Source organism: Vulpes lagopus, chromosome 22, assembly GCF_018345385.1.
Source record: "Vulpes lagopus strain Blue_001 chromosome 22, ASM1834538v1, whole genome shotgun sequence".
In the NCBI taxonomy this organism is placed as follows: Eukaryota; Metazoa; Chordata; class Mammalia; order Carnivora; family Canidae; genus Vulpes; species Vulpes lagopus.
In genome coordinates, this window is record NC_054845.1 from 14208540 (window position 1) to 14228228 (window position 19689).

General features: G+C 39.1%; 1 protein-coding gene and 1 non-coding gene across 7 annotated transcripts in view; one reads left to right on the top strand and one right to left on the bottom strand.

The window, feature by feature from the left end:
• PARD3B (par-3 family cell polarity regulator beta) overlaps positions 1-19689 on the top strand; it is a 981887-nt gene that overhangs the window by 903444 nt on the left and 58754 nt on the right. The window contains exon 22 of one of the 6 annotated variants that reach the window (XM_041737019.1): positions 1881-2066. The exons of the other annotated variants lie outside the window; for them this stretch is intronic. Coding sequence (XP_041592953.1) covers positions 1881-1928 — 48 coding nt within the window. The 3' untranslated portion in view covers positions 1929-2066. Of the gene's footprint in view, positions 1-1880; positions 2067-19689 lie in introns of those variants that run through there. 6 annotated transcript variants of the gene reach the window in all.
• LOC121480860 lies at positions 17963-18113 on the bottom strand. The gene has a single exon (XR_005985123.1). It is a non-coding gene; the product is annotated as a small nucleolar RNA SNORA62/SNORA6 family (small nucleolar RNA).

A 19689-nucleotide genomic window follows, 5' to 3' on the forward strand; every position in this document is an offset into this window, starting at 1 on the left:
GTGGTATTCTCATCTGCGTTTTTCATATCTCCTTTCATACTGCATTTATTAAGAAATGTTCTTGCTCTCTAAATCCAATTCATTAGTTTCCCTCCATGGATAAGAGGTATGGCATTACTGATGAGAGAAAAATAAGTCCTAAGCTAATCAGCCTTGGTAAATTCCAGTCTTGCACATTATTGTTATGGAAGCTTTCTTCCAGAATTCAGACAGGGCACAAAGACACAGGAGAGGGACCGGTGTGAGATGTCCTAACACTGCTCTGAGAGCCCTGCTGTTTATATCACTTTGTACTTTCCCAAAGGGGAAAGGAGGAGATCAGGGAGCATTTAATTGCCTTATAAACTGATTGACAAATCGGTGATCTGATGCATATGGATGATCTTTTTAGTGAAATGGCTCAGAAGCTGCTAACAGAGATCATCAGGAGCCATGATTTGCACACCCTCCGCGGGGTTATTACAGAGAAGCGGAAGGATGGGTTGATTATTATCTTTCCTTCTTTCTGTTTTTTTTTTTTCTTGAATGTTTTCTTCGCCTCCAGGGAAATGCATTCTAGCAGCGTGAGCACCACTATTAATCAACACTTGTAGCAATAATCAGTGAGTGAAAAATGGTGACCAGAATCTGTGAATGCACTGGCATAACTGTCTTCTGAGTTTCCCTTTGTGATCATGCCTTGGCATTCTAACATGGATAATTTATACAAAATTAATGTTGGCACCTTCCGAGGTGCAAAGATTTATAGAAGCACTGCTTACTTCTTCATCCATTAAAAAAGAAAGAGAAATCGTTTCTGGTCATGATGAATAATATTTTAGAGCCTTTAAAAATATACTTGCTATCTTCATGTTTCTTTGTGTTGTGTTGAGCCAGCTAGTCCCCTCACTTTTGAGCATGGGTGTTGTGAAAGGCAAAACTGCTGTAACTTCTTGCTTCCAGTTTTCCCAGAACTTTCACCAGGAGGGGTGTGAAAAACAATCAAGAATTCAAAAATACTTCAAGACGGGATGAGCACTGGGTGTTATTCTGTATGTTGGCAAATTGAACACCAATAAAAAATAAATTTATTATTAAAAAAAATACTTCAAGACCCAAGATTCTTCTGAGAGCTGTGTTGTTGGAAAATCGGGGAGGGGTGGGAGGAAGGCTGAGTTACTAGAGTAGCAAAATGCTGTTGCTAGCCACACCTGAGAGAAAGCAGTTGTGGAAATAATCTGACTTAGGGCTGGTGAGGACACTATACGTGAGAAAGGCCATTTTAAAATTCAGTTACCACTTTCATTCCACCAAGCTACCTTTCAGTTCTTACCGTCATCTGATCAGTAGGATAAATACTGATATGTCAACACTTTGAGACTTTCTCTGAAATTTCACTTACTTGGGACTGGCTTGCCAAGAGCCTAAGGAAGGTCACAAAGGCGCAGGACCACATCTTAAAGAGTGATTGATAGACCAAGACTCATAAGAGCATATGACACCAGCCCCTTGTCTGAGGATCGCTCCTGTCATTAAAATCAATGCAACTTAATTAAAGCAAATTACAGATAGATACATCTATAAATAAGATATTAAAGTGTGCTGCTGAATATGATAATTGCTGCATATTTAGCAATCAGTGTGTGTGTTCTGCTTTTGCCAGGAGGAATTCCTTTCAGTGGAATCAATGGAGCTTTATTAAAAACCATCCAAATTAGAGGGAGAAATGATGAGTGTTATAATAACACAAAATCACTGTTTCAACTTTCACTGCAAAGAAAGGAAAGCAAAATATGTCCATCCCACTTTTTTCACTCAAGGAAAATATTAGACATATTCTCTTTAAGATGTGGATATTTTGAATTTATACATTTTAATTTTTGTATTCTCTTCTCCCAAAGGAAGGCGGAGGAAAAGTAACAATCATAAATAAAACAATTCAGCAGTGAGACTGAAGTGTGAGGAACACTCCAGTGCCTGGATATGCTGTTTTATACTTTGATGACAGAAGACAAATAAATGAAGTCCATACTCTAAACAGAGCTTTAAGTGGCTTATTTTATTCTGTTAGTCACTAGATCTTTGTGTGTGAAAATTTTCACAGGTTCATTCAAAATACTGAATGTTGGGAATAAAAATCCATTTTCATCACCTCCCTTACTTGTCTCACTACTTTACCCCTGTCACCTTTTATCACACATAAGAATTAAGCTTATGGCAAAGAGACTTCTTTTTTCAGGTTAATTTTAAAATATACATTTAAGAAAAGATCATTCGTCACCCAATTTAAAAATCAATAGCAAAACATAACAGTTAATTAAATCAGTCCCATGTGACCAGAATCATTCTCAATTTTAAGAAAATAAATACTAAAATTGCAAGAAGACAAATATTTCAATGAAGAATGTTCTCAGAGATGAAAAAATGAATCACTAGACAACCAGCCACTTCTAACTGACATTTAAAAGGCATTTAAGAAGACTTCTTACATTGGTATATTCCATGCATTTATTGTTTGGAGAGAAGGAAAAAAAGAAAAAAAATGGAAAGAAAACAAAGAAACAGGAACATATAACAAGAGAGGAAATGAGTGTTTACAAAAGTGATTTTTAACTATTTCATTTAAGCAAATGTTTAAAGATTGTATTTATTGGTGAGAAAGAGAGAGTGGGTGAGCAGGGGGAGGAACAGGGGGGGGAAAGGGAGATAATCTCCAGCAGACTCTGCACTTAGCATGGAGCCACCTTGGGGCTCCATCCCAGGACCCTGAGATCATGACCTGATCCAAAACCAGGAGTTGGACACTTAACTGACTGGGTCACCGAGGCATCCCACAAATACTGATTTATTGAATGTCTTCCAAGCACTGGTCTAGGCGATAAGGAGAATGATTTCCCGTTCCTTTGGTGAAGCTTTGCCCCAAAGCGCACCCAAAGCCCCTTTTCTAAAACAACATAAGACAGTGATGAGAAGGATTGGTTTAGTAGTCAGATATGGATTCAAGTTTAAGCTCCATCACTTACTAACTGGGTGGCTTAGGGCGACCTCAGTGTACTTTCCCATGGAGCGTACATTTTTAAAGAAGAAGATAATAAACAAGTGAAGAGTAAGTATAGGGCCATAATAATTTCCTCAAAGAAACATAAAGCTGTGCTAAGGAGCTAGAACAAGCAACTGGACAAAGTGTGCTGTTTTATTTATGGCGACCAGGGAATGCTTCTCTGTAGAGAAGACTTTTTTTTTTTTTTTTTTTTTTTTTATGTAGAGGAGACTTTAAGCAGAGACACAAAGGGATGAAAGCATGAGGATACCAGGAGCATATTCCAGGGAGGGAAGTGTGAGTAGGAAAGCCATGAGCCACATGCTGGGCAAGTGGGAGGAGCAGTGAGGAAAGCAGCATGACTAGAGCATAGGGAACAGGCAGGACCAGGAGGGGACAAACCAGAGAGGTAACTACTTCAAAACCTCATGAATCTTTAGGAGCAAAATTTACTAAGTCCACTACTTAACCATCCTCCCTGATGACTGTTACTTCTGATTTTCTAAGGTGCATCTACAATGCATAATGCTCTTATTCAGAAAAGAGTATAAAGGGTTGGCAATGGGTATAGCTTGCTCTGTTCTTATTAAGGCCCGATTAAGGCAGATGATTTTCATGAGAGCTGAGCTATGATTTCACTTCAGACTATCTATACCAGAGGCCATACCACAGACAAATTTGTTCATAATTATGACACATGAGTTTTCCACTCTGAGGAGGGTACATGCAGATGAGAATGGAGTTCCACCATGCATTATTTCCCAGCTCCATGTCTAACATGCAGACATATTGCCCCTGTAATCAAATTTGCTCTGCTTCCTTCTGATGTTCCTACAGGCAGTATCGTGGACGGCAGTCACCTCTAAATTCCATGGGTGATGGGAAGAGGAGGTAGTCGCAGCCACGGAGCATGCACATCACAAACATCTAAGCCTTTGTTTTTTGTTTTTTACATCTAAGCCTTTGACACATGCTCCATCCTTGGAGCATTCTGTCCCTCAGAATTGTCCCCCATCCATAGGTAGAGAAAGGGGCAGAGTTGTGGTCTAAGACTCCTTAGTGGGGTACTTTCTGTGTGCCTAAAGATGTCATACGACAATTCAAAACTTAGCTCTCCTTTGAGATATGTACTAACATAGTTTGCAGCTCTGTTATTGGATACACCAAGGATGGCCACTGTGGTTCACTGCAATTTATAAGTGAATATTCTGTTCAAACTGAATACTAGCATTCTTGTCATACAATACTACTACTATTATTGGGATATGTGTAGCATAAAAAGAAATATATTTGCCTCAGAAGTCTCTGAAAATACTGATATAGGTCCTGATTTAATGGGTCTCTGTAATTCCTGGTATTTAAAAGAACAAGAGATTGAAGACATTACCCAGTTAAAGGTTTCTCATTCCCAGAGATAGGTGGGTCCACTCCACCACCTCTATAGTTACCTCTTTTGTACAAGGTAGCTCTGGTCACCCTTTGCTGTAACTCCTCAAGCAATAGCCAGATTCCCACATCTTAAAAGATCCCTGATTTCCATGACTCATAGAAATAAGCCATTAGAAATACGTTGCAGTGTTGGGTCATTTTTCTTTGGGGCCTTTGCTGTAGAGAATTTTAACTCAAATCGCATTTCCTGGTATGTTATCCCTTCTGACGGTAAACATGCTCAACGGTGCTATGTTGTGTTAAACCACAAGGGCAGGTTGAGAAGCAATCAGAGTGAGTCTAAGAAAAATTTGGCAGCAAGCCTAATGAAAGTTGAAGTGGACCTAAAAATCTTTAATAAGGTTGTTCTCTTTTTTGTAGGTTCTTGCAGTTAGTTTTTTCATGAATATCTGGGCAATTGGGGACTTCTAAAGGTCTTTACTATGGGCAGGTACTTGAAGTCTCATTGAGTAAGAATGGCAAGGTAGAGTCAGTGTGGTGGCTGTTAGCCGAGTTGTGCACCACTGAAAATATTGCATGCTGAATTGAATTTTTATTTCTTAAAAAAACAACTTGGTTAACTTTCAAACCTCCTATGTTTCCAGGAATGACATGAAAAGAGCTCCATGCCTATTCTTTCCAAAGCATTGAGTTCTCCTGATCCCACTTGGATTTTGCTGCTCTTTGAGTTATGGTCTCTGGTCTCAGTTCCTAAGGACAAATGATTCTACTTGTTCTTTGTTTGGATGAGTTGCTCCCAATGGATGACCCTCAAATTGAAAATGATGTTTCCCCTGTGAACTTCAAAATTTAAATTCAGTGTTCCTCATATGGTCAGTAACTCATTTGTGGATTGCTAGCATAATTTATGTAGTTTTGCTGTCTGCAAAGTAAAAGTGAGTTTCTCATGGCCCTTGGGGAAGATGCACAAAGAGACTCAGTCCCTAGACTCTGTTGGACCAGTTGACAGAATTGGGAGATAAAACTCACTCTACATCCTTCCAAGTGACTTGGACTAATACTGGTGTTATTTTCCATACCAAAGTCCAATTATATGATGGAGTTTTTAGTAATTGGGCCCTTTGGATTTTAAATCCTCTCAGGTCAGTGCCCATGAGGATAGCCTTCAGTAGGAAGGACTCTGGGGCTCTGCACAGAAGGCAAATCTGATTTATAGATGGACATGGCATTACGTCTGTCACAAATACATTATGAATGGGCATTATACATTTTCTAACATACAGATCAACCCCCCCTTGGGAAATTATCCTTCATCCTAATGGATTACACTGTAGTAAGTTCCTTGTAAAATTCATCCTAAATTTTCACTTTCTTAATTTCATTACATTGATGAGTAGAGATCCCTGTTTATCCTTTTTGCCTACGTCTGATGGATGTTAGAAGAATTAGACTAAAGTTTATATATAAATCACCTCACGATTCCCCAACTGAGCCCACAGAAACAGTAAAAGCCATCATAGATTTAAACAGGTGCTGATTTCTGCTCAACCTTCATACTGTACTGGGGCAGAATGAGTACTCCCTCAATTAAGTAAATAAACATTTTCTTCTGAAATATAGGAAGTCATCTAAATGGCACTCAACTAGCATTTCAAATGCTTAGCTGCCAAAGTTGGAATTTTGTTTCTTCACCTAGAGAGACTCATGTAGAGTGTTGGTTTCTTTCTTTCTTTTTTTTTTTTCTTTTTCTTTCTCCTGTCTGCTAACCTCCTGCTACATGATGCTTCCCTTCAGACTCTGAATCTTTGCTTCTCTGAAAGAAATGCATATAGGGCCTTCCACCACAGTGCGGCTCTAAACCTGGGATTGGACTCATTTAGGAAAAGCCACCAAAAGCATGTGGTAGGACTTGTAGCAGAATGCCTGAGGTCAGCAGGTGAAGGTGGGCTCACTCCCTACCTGTGCACAGAGCCCCTTCTGCCCTGGGAAGGGACCCAGCTGTCATGTGCTCAGTCAGTAGGAGTGCACAGACAAGGTCCTGGTACTTAGGTTTGATCCCAAACAGTTCAATAATGTTGTAATAAAATGCACACTTCACATCTATACTGTTAAATGCCTAAATCACAATGGAGATTGCTTCTTCTTTTTTTTAATTTTTATTTACTTATGATAGTCACAGAGAGAGAGAGGCAGAGACACAGGCAGAGGGAGAAGCAGGCTCCATGCACCAGGAGCCCGATGTGGGATTCCATCCCGGGTCTCCAGGATCGCGCCCTGGGCCAAAGGCTGGCGCCAAACCACTGCGCCACCCAGGGATCCCTGGAGATTGTTTCTTGACTTCTCTCCATGCAGCAGAATTCATGTTCCCCATGAGTTGGAGCATTGGATTCAGTTGTGAATAGCCTCTTGGGGTAGGCCAGCTAGGTTAATTCAAGTTTGTTTTCTCTGGTTAGTTTAGGATTATGTGTTTCTCTGTTTGTCTGTGTTACATCTCACCTTCAAGATTACTTTTTTTCATTTAAATGGTTCATTCATGATTAAAAAATCATCCAGCATTTACTGAGCACGAAACATGTGCTGGACAACAAGTGTTAATAAATACCATTATAAAAGATCATTATAAAATAACACTTTAAGTAATTATTTAAAAGATATTCTCTAGGTTCTCAGAAAATAAGAAGTGAATAGTTCTGTCAGAAGAGTTTCCCAGGGTGGTGATGGAAAGGGCAAAGGAAGAGCTGACCAGAATAAAAAAGTGTGTAGGTGCATGGGGGTCAGGAAGGAGCTGATGGTTGAAGTGGCAGGAAATGGGGTTGCAAACATGAGTGGGGGGCAGGGGAGGAGAGGATGACAATGATGATGACCACAGTAGACTGGGAAAGATGTGGGTGTCATGTTTGGGAATTTAAGCTTTATTCTAGGCATTGAATTGTTTCTGTGAACCACAGTAAGATGATTGTGTGTGTGTGCATGTGTGTGTGTGTGTGTGTGTGTGTGTGTCTGAATAAATCCATATACATACATCTCACACACAGACACATACATACATGTATACACAGAGACATATGAATACATATATCATCTTTTAAATACATCATATCATTCCAGCCATGCATCTTGTATATAAAAAGTGCAGAAAATAGGCTCTTCTATGAGAGAAAGTAAGAATTCTCTCCCCCACCCCCATCCCTGCCTCCTTTCCTATCACTGTCTTTCTCCCTTCCCTCTCCTGCCCCTCCCTCTCCCTCCCTCTTTTTCTTTCCCTCTCCCCCCACCCCCCTTCCCTGTACCCTCTTCTTTTTTTCTTACTTCGCTGTCTTTCCCAGGACTGTTTTTGGAACTGTATCACTGAAGAAGCTTCCATTGGTTTAGCCAGGACTGATCAGAGGTTCATAGAAATAAATTCTACAGGACAGAAAAAAATATTCCCTCCAGGTGTTTTCCTTACTAAAAGAAAGATCAGATTCCATGTAACTGCAGCAGCATTACAGTAACTACTCAGATTTACTGAGCATATAAGTATGCTCTCTCTATATGTATGATAAACATACTTTGTAGTTTACGTGCAGCAGACTATTTCATCCACGCACCCACCATCTGAGGTAGGTACTACTAATGTGGTTATTAACCACATTAATAATGAAAAATGAAATTAATGAGGTGAGAAAACCGAGGCTCAGAAGTTAACTTGCTCAAGGTTACACAGTGGGTAGGTGATGAGAGTGAGGCATAGACAGTCTCGTCTGGAGTAAGTGCTCCTAACTTCAGTGCTCCCACCCCACCCTACCCGGTGTGCAGGCCAGAGACCTTGCTGCTCACTGGTCAGAAAACTGCACACAAGTCTGTTTCCAGTTAGCGTGGGACTTGGTGTACTATAGGAACAGTGGTGCTCTTTAGGATCATCTTACCGTTGTGCCTCTCTCTTTGAACAAAAGAGTCTTATGAGGAATTTACAACACCTGCCTTTTTCCTGGTCAAGCAGTGGTGTGGATGCATCAGACGATGTAGGAGAGCAGACTTTGATCATTGCAAAATCCTTTCTGAGTACAGCATGTACTCATGGTATGTGGTGACATACCATTCATCCTACGCGTATGCAGGAACTACAGTGAGCACATTTTAGAAATGACAGATAGTTTGAAAATTGGTACTGATCCCTTAGGGTCAGCCTCCTGAGTATGCCTGTGCACACTCTGCCTACTGCATGGCTGGGTGCCCACGCATCCAAGCCCCGAAGCCAGCCCTTGCTCATGGCCCTGTCTCCCCAAAGTCCCCACCAGATTTCTCACCAAGTGGAAGCACAGCTGTTACAATTGATGACCAGCTGTTTTTTTATTTTAACAATGGCTATTAAAACCCATGCACAAGCATTGTTTCTGTACTATCTCCTCAGGAACTTAAGTACCTGGCTCGCAAGCTTTAATCAGGTCACTGAACACAGTCTCCAAACCCGAAGCCACCTCCTCACCCCAGGTCACTGTACAGAGCAAGTGCTTTCTGCTCAAGTGGCATCATGAGATCCCCGCTGGGTGGACTTCACAGACAAGGCCAAGGAAAGTTAGATGTCACTCAGGTGAAGTTTTTTCAAAGCATCTTAGGCAGAGAAGAATGAGGCTTTGATGTAGACTCACTATTTTGAAACCTGCTCAGGAATAGCGGAGAGACTCTCAGTACTGGTCTCCTTATACCCAAACTTGCTTCATTTAAATGTCAGTATTCAGCTTAGAGAGTGAGTCCAGGACAGGGTTTCTAGAACCCATTAACCACAGATATGGTGCCTCTCCCGGCTATGGAACTGCTGCAGTACTGTTATGTTATATCCGTTTCTTGGCTCATATACGAAACTTGAGCTAATTTTTGTTGTTGTTGTTGCTCTCTGTATATTTGCATAATTTTATATCCTGAGCAGAGTTCTTGATTTTGCAACATCATAATAAAAAACAGTGTGAATTGGCAGGTTTAGGGGTATGATTTGCAGCTGGTCTATCACTTCCGCTACTGGAAGCTTCAGCTTCAAGTATTATACAATTATCATATTTTACAGGACTTGAGCTTATATTTGCATCTGCTCATCTTTTGTCGGTGTTTTTTAAAAAATACTCTCTTTTAACATTTTTTGGGGTAGATGGATTGCCTAATATACTCACTTCATACACTTTTCTCTTCATGGTATAAATTCATATGGTTCAGTGCTATTGAAATCAAAGCACTAAGGTCTAATTGACATAATAACACGATGAGCTCTTTGGACAGTTTTTGGAGATTGAAAACAATGATGAAGCAAATGCAACCCAGGGTTATAGTAATATCTCTAACCATCCCCTTTTCACTCATTGCCATTATTTTGATTAAAAGGTCTATAGAAGCGACAGTGGTTGTTCAGGATGCAAAAATTATTGCAGAAACTTCCTCTATTAATGGAAATTATTAGAGGATGGGAATGGTACTCGAACAGCAAGAATGACATTAATTATGCGAAAAGCAATCATATCTGGCAGTTGGCAAGCATGCATTATTCTTCAACACTGTTCCACGGGTTTGTGTCCAGCCAGCATTAGAAACCTAAAAGCTTTTTATTTGGCAAAGTTTTCACAGCACTTGGACTTCCAGCTTCTAGATAAAAGATAATTTGGAAGGAAATTTTGATGGCGAAATTGAAGAATTCAGTAATGAGTGCTGTGTAGATGAATCAGTGCCCAATTAAATGATTCTATCAAATCCAACTTTAAATGTTGACTTTTAAAAAATCATATTTTAAGGACTTTGAAAGCAAGATGCTATAGATATATCTAATCAGAGGAGAAAAGTTGTATTACTAGCCTGGTAAAGGTAGGGAGTGTTCTAAATGATCCAAGAGTTTGATTAATGGAGAGATACTTTAGAACAGGAATCATCTGTATACTAAGAATTAGAACGGATTTCAATAACCTATCTTATTTTCATTCTGCAGTTCCCTTTCTCTTTTGCCACACTTCTCTGTTTGGGTTTTTATTTTTCTCCCCATTACACCCCTCTTTCAAGCCTCCCATCTCTGTTTACCACTGTTTTGATATTCTCACTGCTTTCTACAGAATCTGTTTTTCTTATCTACTCCTACTTTCACCTGTTTTTGTCCCTTCACAACAATAAATACAACCAATCAGAGCAACATTTTTTTGCTTTATTCATTCACACCATAAGCATTTATTGAGCCCTTGACATGTTTAGGGCATGACCTGACCACAGGAAGAGTTACCAAAACTACAGGAGTGAGCATTCTGGCACAGGCACAAAAGCACATGTTTAGGACCCACAGAATAACCCAGTAGGGTCAAGTCATTGAACATGTATGAGAGGGATGAGATAAAGCTGGGAAGTTAGGTTACTGAAAATTCTTATTTGCTAGTTAATAGACAATTATTAGGGACCCCTGGGTTGGCTCAGTGGTTGAGCATCTGCCTTTGCTCAAGTTGTGATCCCAGGGTCCTGGGATCAAGTGCTGCATTAAACTCCCTATGGGGAGCCCAGTTCTCCCTCTGCCTGTGTCCCTGCCTCTCTCACTGTACCTCACGAGTAAGTAAATAAAATCTTCTTTAAAAATCGTCAAAAAGCTGTGGGGGTTTGGCTTGGTTTTTCAACCCAGGTTTGTTTGTTTTTTTTTAAGATTTTATTTATTCATGAGAGAGACAGAGACAGGCAGAGGGAGAAGTGGGCTCCCCACAGGAGCCTGATGCAGGACTTGATCTCAGGACCCCGGGATCATGACTTGAGCTGAAGGCATACACTTATCCACTGAACCATCCAGGTGCCCCTCAAACCAAGTTTTGACACAAAAACATCGATTTTCAGAATGTCATCTGTAATCTTTTCTCCTCCTCCTGTCTTCATTCATCTTCTTAGAACTTGAAGTCTGCTCATGCAATCATCAGTTGCAAAATACTTTGTTTAATATACATTTCAGGCTAAGGTGTGTGTGATTTCAGCATTAGCAATAGCATGGGTCAGGTTACTTTGTGATTCCAGTGGGTGCTACGCACTGAGGTAACTCTTCAGATCAACAGTAGTTGTACCCAGCATATACTACTAGGTAAGGTTCTCTTACTCTATTATTTTCAGCTCTTAGAAATCTTCCCTCACTCTAAGCAACTACACAATTGAGGTTCCTAATAGTTTTGATTTATATGCCAGATCCAAGTTTAAATCTAAATTGTTAGAAGGTACATTTTAAAAATTATTTTTAAGGAAAAGGGGAAAATCAGAACTATGTAAACAAAAAAGCTTGAGAATGGCCATCTTAATAAGACTCAAACATAGGATAGATGTCATAAAACTTCCTTGATAAAATGTTGATGATGCTTGTTGTGCTATTTAACAGATAATGTTCAAAAAAATGGCTACCCATTATGGAAGTTGATTCTTTCTGTTAAGTGCCACTGAGTAGATGTGTGAGACTTCTGTTTTATTGCCTCAGTAAATATTCATGAACAAGGTGATATGTCAGGCTTTGAGAATGCAGAGGCTCAAGAAAGAGAAATTGTCCCAACTCCAATGAAGCTCATCTTTTGTAAACCAAATTAATAGACCCCATGCATGGATACTGAAAAAACAAAGTATATTATACAGCCTGTTCTTGTTTATAAAACATAATTTTGTGCTAAAAATTGCTTTGGGTGTAGGAAAAGTTAACATATAGGCACATAACAGTGCCTCCACCTCTATGAAATAACTATTGCCAGGCAAATGGAGTTCAGTGGTATGGTTATGATGACTGTAAACACATGCAAAATACTTGTAGACAGTCATAATTTCACGTATCCTATCCCACTGCCACTATAAGCTCATCTGAACATTCAAGTCTTTGTCTCCAATCTTTGTTTAGGAAATAGAGCTACACTAACTGGGATGATCTCTGCCAACGTGTGAGGCAGCATTGAAAGTGAGACTGAGTTGAGATCTTGGCCTTGCCACTGTATGAACCTTTGGCAAGTTGCTTTAACTTTATCTGAACTCACCTTTTGTGGAAAGTGAGGCAGAAATGGAGAAAATGGAGAAGATACATTAATTATAGCTCATGATACTGATTGAACAGTGTCTCAGAAAGGTTCCATGCTGAACATGAAGTCTGCTTGAGATTCTCTCTCCCTCTCCCTCTACCCCTCCCTCTGTTCATGTACTCTTTATATAAATAAATAAAATCTTTTAAAAATAAAATAAAAATAAAACAGCAGAGGCATAAATCACTCACATATTACTTCCAAGAAACAAGTCAAAACCAAATTCAATAAATACTGTATGCTGGCATCTGGTATTGATATTACTAACTGAAACGCCACTAAATTGTTGTTTACTCTGTTCCTGGAAAATACAGGGAAACAGATTTATTAAGGAATGCTTTTCCCAATACCTTTTCTTCCTTCTTTTCATCAGAAATTGTCTTCTCTCAAGTTAAAGTTTATATTTCAGCCAGTGTTGCAATATCTCTATTTGTAGGTAGACAGATGGGGAAAGGAAATGAGATGGTGTCTGGCTCTTTAATTAAAGATGCAGAGCCAGGGTTTGTTCTTCATGCTCACTGGCAAGACACATATGCACATGTGCACACACATGCACACATACATACAGACACATTCAAAGTGCATCTGATAGATGAAGCCAAATTTGTAAAATTGTATCCATAATCATAGTTTCTATGGTAACTGTATCTTAGGCCCAGGCACAAACAGAGCTGGGCAGGAGATGTCTGATTTTATTTTCTCTGAAGACAATCAGAAGAGAGATAATTCAGGTTATCAAGATGCCATGGCCCAGTATACATATGGCTAGTCCTTAGGTCATGCTAGCATAAGATTTAATGCTGAAATCCCAATAAATGTGTTATAATTTTATAATGTTGCAGATTACTTTGCTATCTTTGTCACTCAGCTTTAAAATAATTATGTTACCGACATATAGTTATCATATTAATGAGGTGTAAGTGGTTAACATAATGTGGCAACTATATGCAAGATAACTTTTACAAATGTGCATAAGTTAGAAGGGACCTTAAGGATTTATTTTCACTCAGACATTTTCCAAGGGAGGAAAATATAGGCACAGAATGGTTAAAAGGCTTCCCCAAGAGTTATTTTTAAAATATTTTTATTTCCTGTATTTTCTAAACTAGCAGATGTTCTAAACTAGTCTATAAACTGAATACCCAGTTATTTGACAAAATTACTGAAATTAAATTAGAGAAAATAAACACTTCAGAAATAATGGTTTGAAAGAGTGTGTGTACTTTTGCTTCTCTGGATAGCATATTTCTAAATACATATCTCAGCATAATATAGTTCACATTGCCAAAGAGAAATCATTTACAACCTATTTTGATTAGTTTCTTTTTGTTTAAATGAAGTATGGTGAGTTTCGCTCCAAATATGTAGCATTTCAGCAGAGTGTCTTCATATTAGAGGATGCTCAAAGATAAGTTCCTAACTTTTTTAGATATTTTCATCATGTGTATTCCTTCAAAAGTCTTTAAGCCAGACCTATAGTTAAGTAAGAGGAATGTAATTAAAAGAAAGCTTCTGGAAACTGCTCAAAAATATCTGTCATGTTACCAACTTGAAATGAAAGGCGTATTTCCTAAAATGGCATCTAAATTTTTATACTTTGCATCTTAATCTTATGATGGGTCTGGCAACATGAAACGTACTTTTGTGTAATGGATCTGACTAGGACCTATTTGTAAATGAGGATGTTGTGTAGAGGTGAATAAGCTGGATTGCAATTTTGTACCACGTTTCCGTCACAGCAGCTTTTAAATTTCCTCAGGAAAATTGACTCAAGGGACTTAAATTACAACATTGGCAAAAATGTGTCCCAACCTGTGGGAACTGGAAAACATGCTAATTTTGAATTGTTTCCACTTTTTATCATCAGACATTTGCAGAAAATCCTGTGTGATTTATTCCTTTATTTGTAATGAATTGTTAAAACATGTTTGAAAGGGCATTAAATCTTCCCCTCTGCCATTAATCTGCAAATGGGAGAAATCGGAGGTTAAATGGCCTCTTTAGTATATTGCTTTGTGAAACTGCTGATTCCAGCAATGCCAGGCTAGAAATACATACTAATTTAAGGAACCCTGAATGTAACCAGCAAGCCCCTTGCTTTTGTAGAGAAAAGACTAATAGCTTTATATTAACAAGGCTCTTAACATCCCAGCCAGCAGCAGGCATTGAGTGAATGAAATTGGGAGAACTCCCATGGCCTAAACCATCTTAATTCAACATTCCTCGTATGCCAAACCCTCCTGATAGGCTGTCATCCGCTGTCATAAGCCGGCCAAACTGGATCGCCACTGCAAGGCACACCAGGCATGAGCCTTTCAAGTTGTTTCTGAATAAGCTCTCTGAAGTTTCTCTTCCTGAGCTTTATTAGTAGAGAAAGATAAATATGCCCCAAATCCAAGCATAAGTTCTATCATTACATTGTTTTGGAAAAGACTAGGTTTCTCTTATGGCTTAAGTTGAAATTATTTCTATCAGATGTATATTTAGGTCATTACATTAAAAAAAAAACCCTGCATGATACCAAGCGAGATAAAGGGCTTCTTTAAAAAAAATTAATTGGATCAAAGCCGCTGACCTTATTTTTTTATGATGAGGGAAATTACCTAATAAGGAGTGCTGGAAGCAGGAACATTTCTGAGTCTTATTGCGCACAGAGCAAAATGAGAAATGAGCTTATAAATGCTTGTGCCTGTTCTCTTTCCCCTCACTCTCTCCTAAAGTGGCCTGACTTCTTAAGGATCTAACTACAACCTATAATTAGTTTCTCTTTAACAGTCCTCTATCTGCAGTTTCCTACCCTCAGTTCACAGCTATTTGTAAGAATCTTTGTACCCAACACAATAATCTCTATTGCCACCATTTCTGATTAGGATATAAAAGTTGATCAAGTTATAGGGGGAGATTAGATAAATTATGATTTATCCATAAATGGGATGTTATATAGCTATTAAAATTTATGTTTATGAAATATTTCTGGTAGCACAGCAAAATGCCAATAATAAATAGTTGGAGAAGAAAACTATATGCCACTAGAATATGTATATATTAAAAATATTAACAGAGGTCATCTTTTGAAGATTTAGGGAGAAAAATCCATTCAATCTGTTTTTTTTAAAATAATGGAACACAAATTTATTCCCATCATTTCTATTAACTAGCACTGTGTCCCTGAGGAAAAGGACTTTTTCTCATCTCTATGTTTTAGAGTACATAGCACATGACTATGTGTCTACTTAAGAGACACTAACAAATGTTTATTTACTTGGAAGTATTAATCTGATTTTCTCAGCATGATAGCATAAGGCAATAAGCATTTGTTTTGGGATCTTTTGTTTTTTGGGGGGGTTTTTTGCTTTTAGGGGGAAAGTGATAAAGATTTTCGATACCCTGGAGTCCTGCTTTCTCTCCCCATCAATCCACAGAAATCATTCTCAATAAACACCAATCACCATCTCATTTCCAATTCCCACCTACACTTCTGCAGAACTTATGTTAGTCACCGTTCAGTGACAGAGAATAATATCCACTCAAGCTAGTTTAAGCAAGAACAAATCTATTGCACCAAAATAATGGGCTTACAGAATCTTAAGGACAATCTAAAGGAATATAATCTTAGCTAAGATTTCAGGACTGATTTCTCAAGCCACACCACAGAACCAGGCTCCCAAGGGAGCTGCTGCCACTTCTAAGAAAGCTTTTGGCTCCAGAGCCATATAATAATGCCTGTATCAGGAGTCACCATAATTAAGAAAGCCACAATCAGGAAGCCACCTTTAGTGATGCCAACTCCAAAGCTAAGTACAAAAGCTAGACTCCACCCCAGAAACTTGAATGACACATCTGCTAAAACTGCTGAGGAAACCCAACAAAGCTTTAATTGTTGTCAGAATAACCAGTGGAAGTGTAGCCACTTCAGTGGCCCAACTTAAATCATACTACTAAACTGACCACAAGGGCATTGTGGGAAAGGCAGATTTTGCTTTCCAAGCCCTGTAGTTCAGGTTGACACTCTGTAAGGAGGGAGGTTTGGGTAAAACACATCAACATATATTGACCACAGACCTTTTCATACTGCAGTTCTTGACTGCTTTTGACACTATTGGCCACACCTTCATTCACGGAATGCTTTTCTTTTGATTTCTGTAACCCTCTCTCCTACTTCTCTTCCAGTCAAACTGCTGTTATAGACCTTGTCAGATTTCCTCCTGGGTTCAACTTGTGTTTTTCTGCCCCTTAAATGACAGTGATCCTAGGAATATTATTGGTATTCTTCTCTGTTTTCGTTGCATGTCTTTTCTTCTATTCTGTGTCTACAGATTCTCTTTGGGCATTCTAATCTTTCCCAGGGTTTTTGGTACCATCTATAGGCTGAATCCCAATTCTCCATCTCTAGTCCAGGTTTCAACATTGCAAACTTTTACACTCAACTGCCTATCAGACATCACCATCAGATGTCCCATTCAAGCTCACTATATCTAAGTATCCCCTCCTCCCATCCCTACCCTTGCCACTAAATCTATTCCTCCCTCATTCCCATCTTGGCGGTGGTTACCAAGCCTGTCTAGTTGTTGAGCTCAGAAAATCGTGCATTATTCCAGACACATCCTTCCTATTAATCCTTAGGCAGTTATTGAACCTGTGCCCCTTAACATTCTTATAGCACTCCCTTGCCTTTATATTTTTTTCTTTAAAAAAAAAAAAAAGGGATCCCTGGGTGGCGCAGCGGTTTGGCGCCTGCCTTTGGCCCAGGGCGCGATCCTGGAGACCTGGGATCGAATCCCACGTCGGGCTCCCGATGCATGGAGCCTGCTTCTCCCTCTGCCTATGTCTCTGCCTCTCTCTTTCTCTCTCTGTGACTATCATAAATAAATAAAAAAAAATTAAAAAAAAAAAAAAACTTTATTTTACATCAACCCTATTTCCGTCTCGTTTGCCATTGTGGAAAAGCAGCATAAGAGCACTCAGTGGTTGTCCCAAGTCATGCAGTGGCCTGAGCAGTGGGAGCTCCAGACGTGGCAGGCTGAGCTCTCCAGTCTTCAGTAGGAAACTCTGAATAGGCACAGAGGGCACCTGCACGCCTTCCGACCAGTCTGCGTTTTCAGGTTGAGTAGCAGTGAAATCAAGAGATGGAGCAGTCCATTTACCCTGAAATTCCTCCTTGGGCACAGCCTTTTCAGCAGTGGCCTGCTCTTCCTTTCCAATTTCTTCAGGATCTCTATAGAACTGGAGATCAGGCAAGATGTCCCATGGGTGTTCACAGGAAATGCTGCCATGCCTTGCAGAACTTCCTGGGCCAGCATCCACTGCATCAGACCCACTGAGTGACTCCCTTTTAGTGGGATTAATCAAGTTTCTCTGAAAACAGAAAGGCCCAGTAATACCTGAGAGGCCCACGCAGTTAAGAAATATGGAGAAAAGCAGAAGAAAACACAGGCCATTTTATTTTTTTATTTTTTTTTTTAACACAGGCCATTTTAAAATGTTTCTGTTTTCCCTTAAAGCTCTGACACATTTGAATTATACTTATAGCAAGAATTACTGTAGAACTCTACTCATTGGGCCAGAGACTCTTGTGCTATCAGTGAAAGACTTACCCTCATGTAGCACACTACCTACACTTCTGAGTTCATTGACCAGCCAGTGGCCTTCACTCTAAGCTAACAATGTGTGAGCCTTTATCCTTTGGTATATTCCCTAGGTTAGGTCTTAATCATCTCAGGCTCAAACATATCACTGAAACCTCCACACCGTGGCAAGAATAATCTCCCTAACTTGTAAATATGTCCCGTCACTTATCAAGTAGTCATTCTCAATGACTTTACCATCACCTAAGTTCCTTGGCATGGCATATGAGCTCCTCCAAGATATGTCCCATGGCTGTATCTCCAGATATTGGGCTCTGGGGTCAGACAGACCTGATCTTTGTCTCAGATTTTCCATGCACTAGCTATGTGAGCGTCTACTTAGTATTCCCATTTGAAAAATGGGGCAACCAGTGGGGTTATTGGGGAAGATTGACTAGACTGATTAAATAAAACATATAAAATTTTGCTTGACAAACAGTAAGTACCAAATAACTGTTAAATTGTAGTAGTGATCAAAGAAAAAACATAAATGGAGGGATAGTTCATATTCATGAATAGAAAGACTTAATATTGTCAAGATGTCAGTTCTTCCCAACTTGATCTATATATTCAATGTGCTCCTTACCAAAATCCTAGCAAGTTATTTTCTTGATTCTAAAGAGTCTCAGCAAACTGGTTCTAAAGTTTATATGGACAAGGAAAAGACCTAGAATCGCCTACATACTACTGAAGGAATACAAAGTTGGAGGACTGACACTACCCAACTTCAAGACTTATTATAAAGCTATAGTAATCAAGACAGTGTGATATTGATGAAAGAATAGACAAATAGATCAATAAAGCAGAATAGAGAACCAGAAATAGGCCCAAATAAATATTTATTGTAGTCTTTGACAAAGGTATACAGATGATACAATGGAGCAAATATAGTCTTTTCAAAAAATGGTGCTGGAACAACTAGACATCCAACATACAAAAAAAAAAAAAAAAGGAATCTAGACACAGACTTTATACACAGACTTTATACCCTTTACAAAAATTAACTCAACATGAATCACCAACCCAAATTTAGAATGCAAAACTATAAAACTACTAGAAGATTACATAGGAGAAAACAAAGCTAGATGATCGTGGGTTTGGTAATGACTTTTTAGATATGACACCAAAGGCAAGAGCCATGAAAGAAAGAATTGGTAACCTGGACTTCATTAAAATTAAAAAGTTCTGCTCTGCAATAAAAACTATCAAGAGAGGGGATCCCTGGGTGGCGCAGTGGTTTAGCGCCTGCCTTTGGCCCAGGGCACGATCCTGGAGACCCGGGATCGAATCCCACATCAGGCTCCCGGTGCATGGAGCCTGCTTCTCCCTCTGCCTGTGTCTCTGCCTCTCTCTCTCTCCCACTGTGTGCCTATCATAAATAAATAAAAATTAAAAAAAAAAAAAACTATCAAGAGAATGAAAAGATAAGACACAGACTGGAAGAAAATGTTTACAAAAGACACATATGACAAAGAACTGTAAACTAAAACTACAAAGAACTCTTAAAACCTCACAATAAGAAATGAAACAAATCAATTAAAATATGGCCCAAAGACACCTTAACAGACATCCCATCAAAGAAGATATCCAGATGGTAAATAAGCATATGAAAAGATGCTCTACA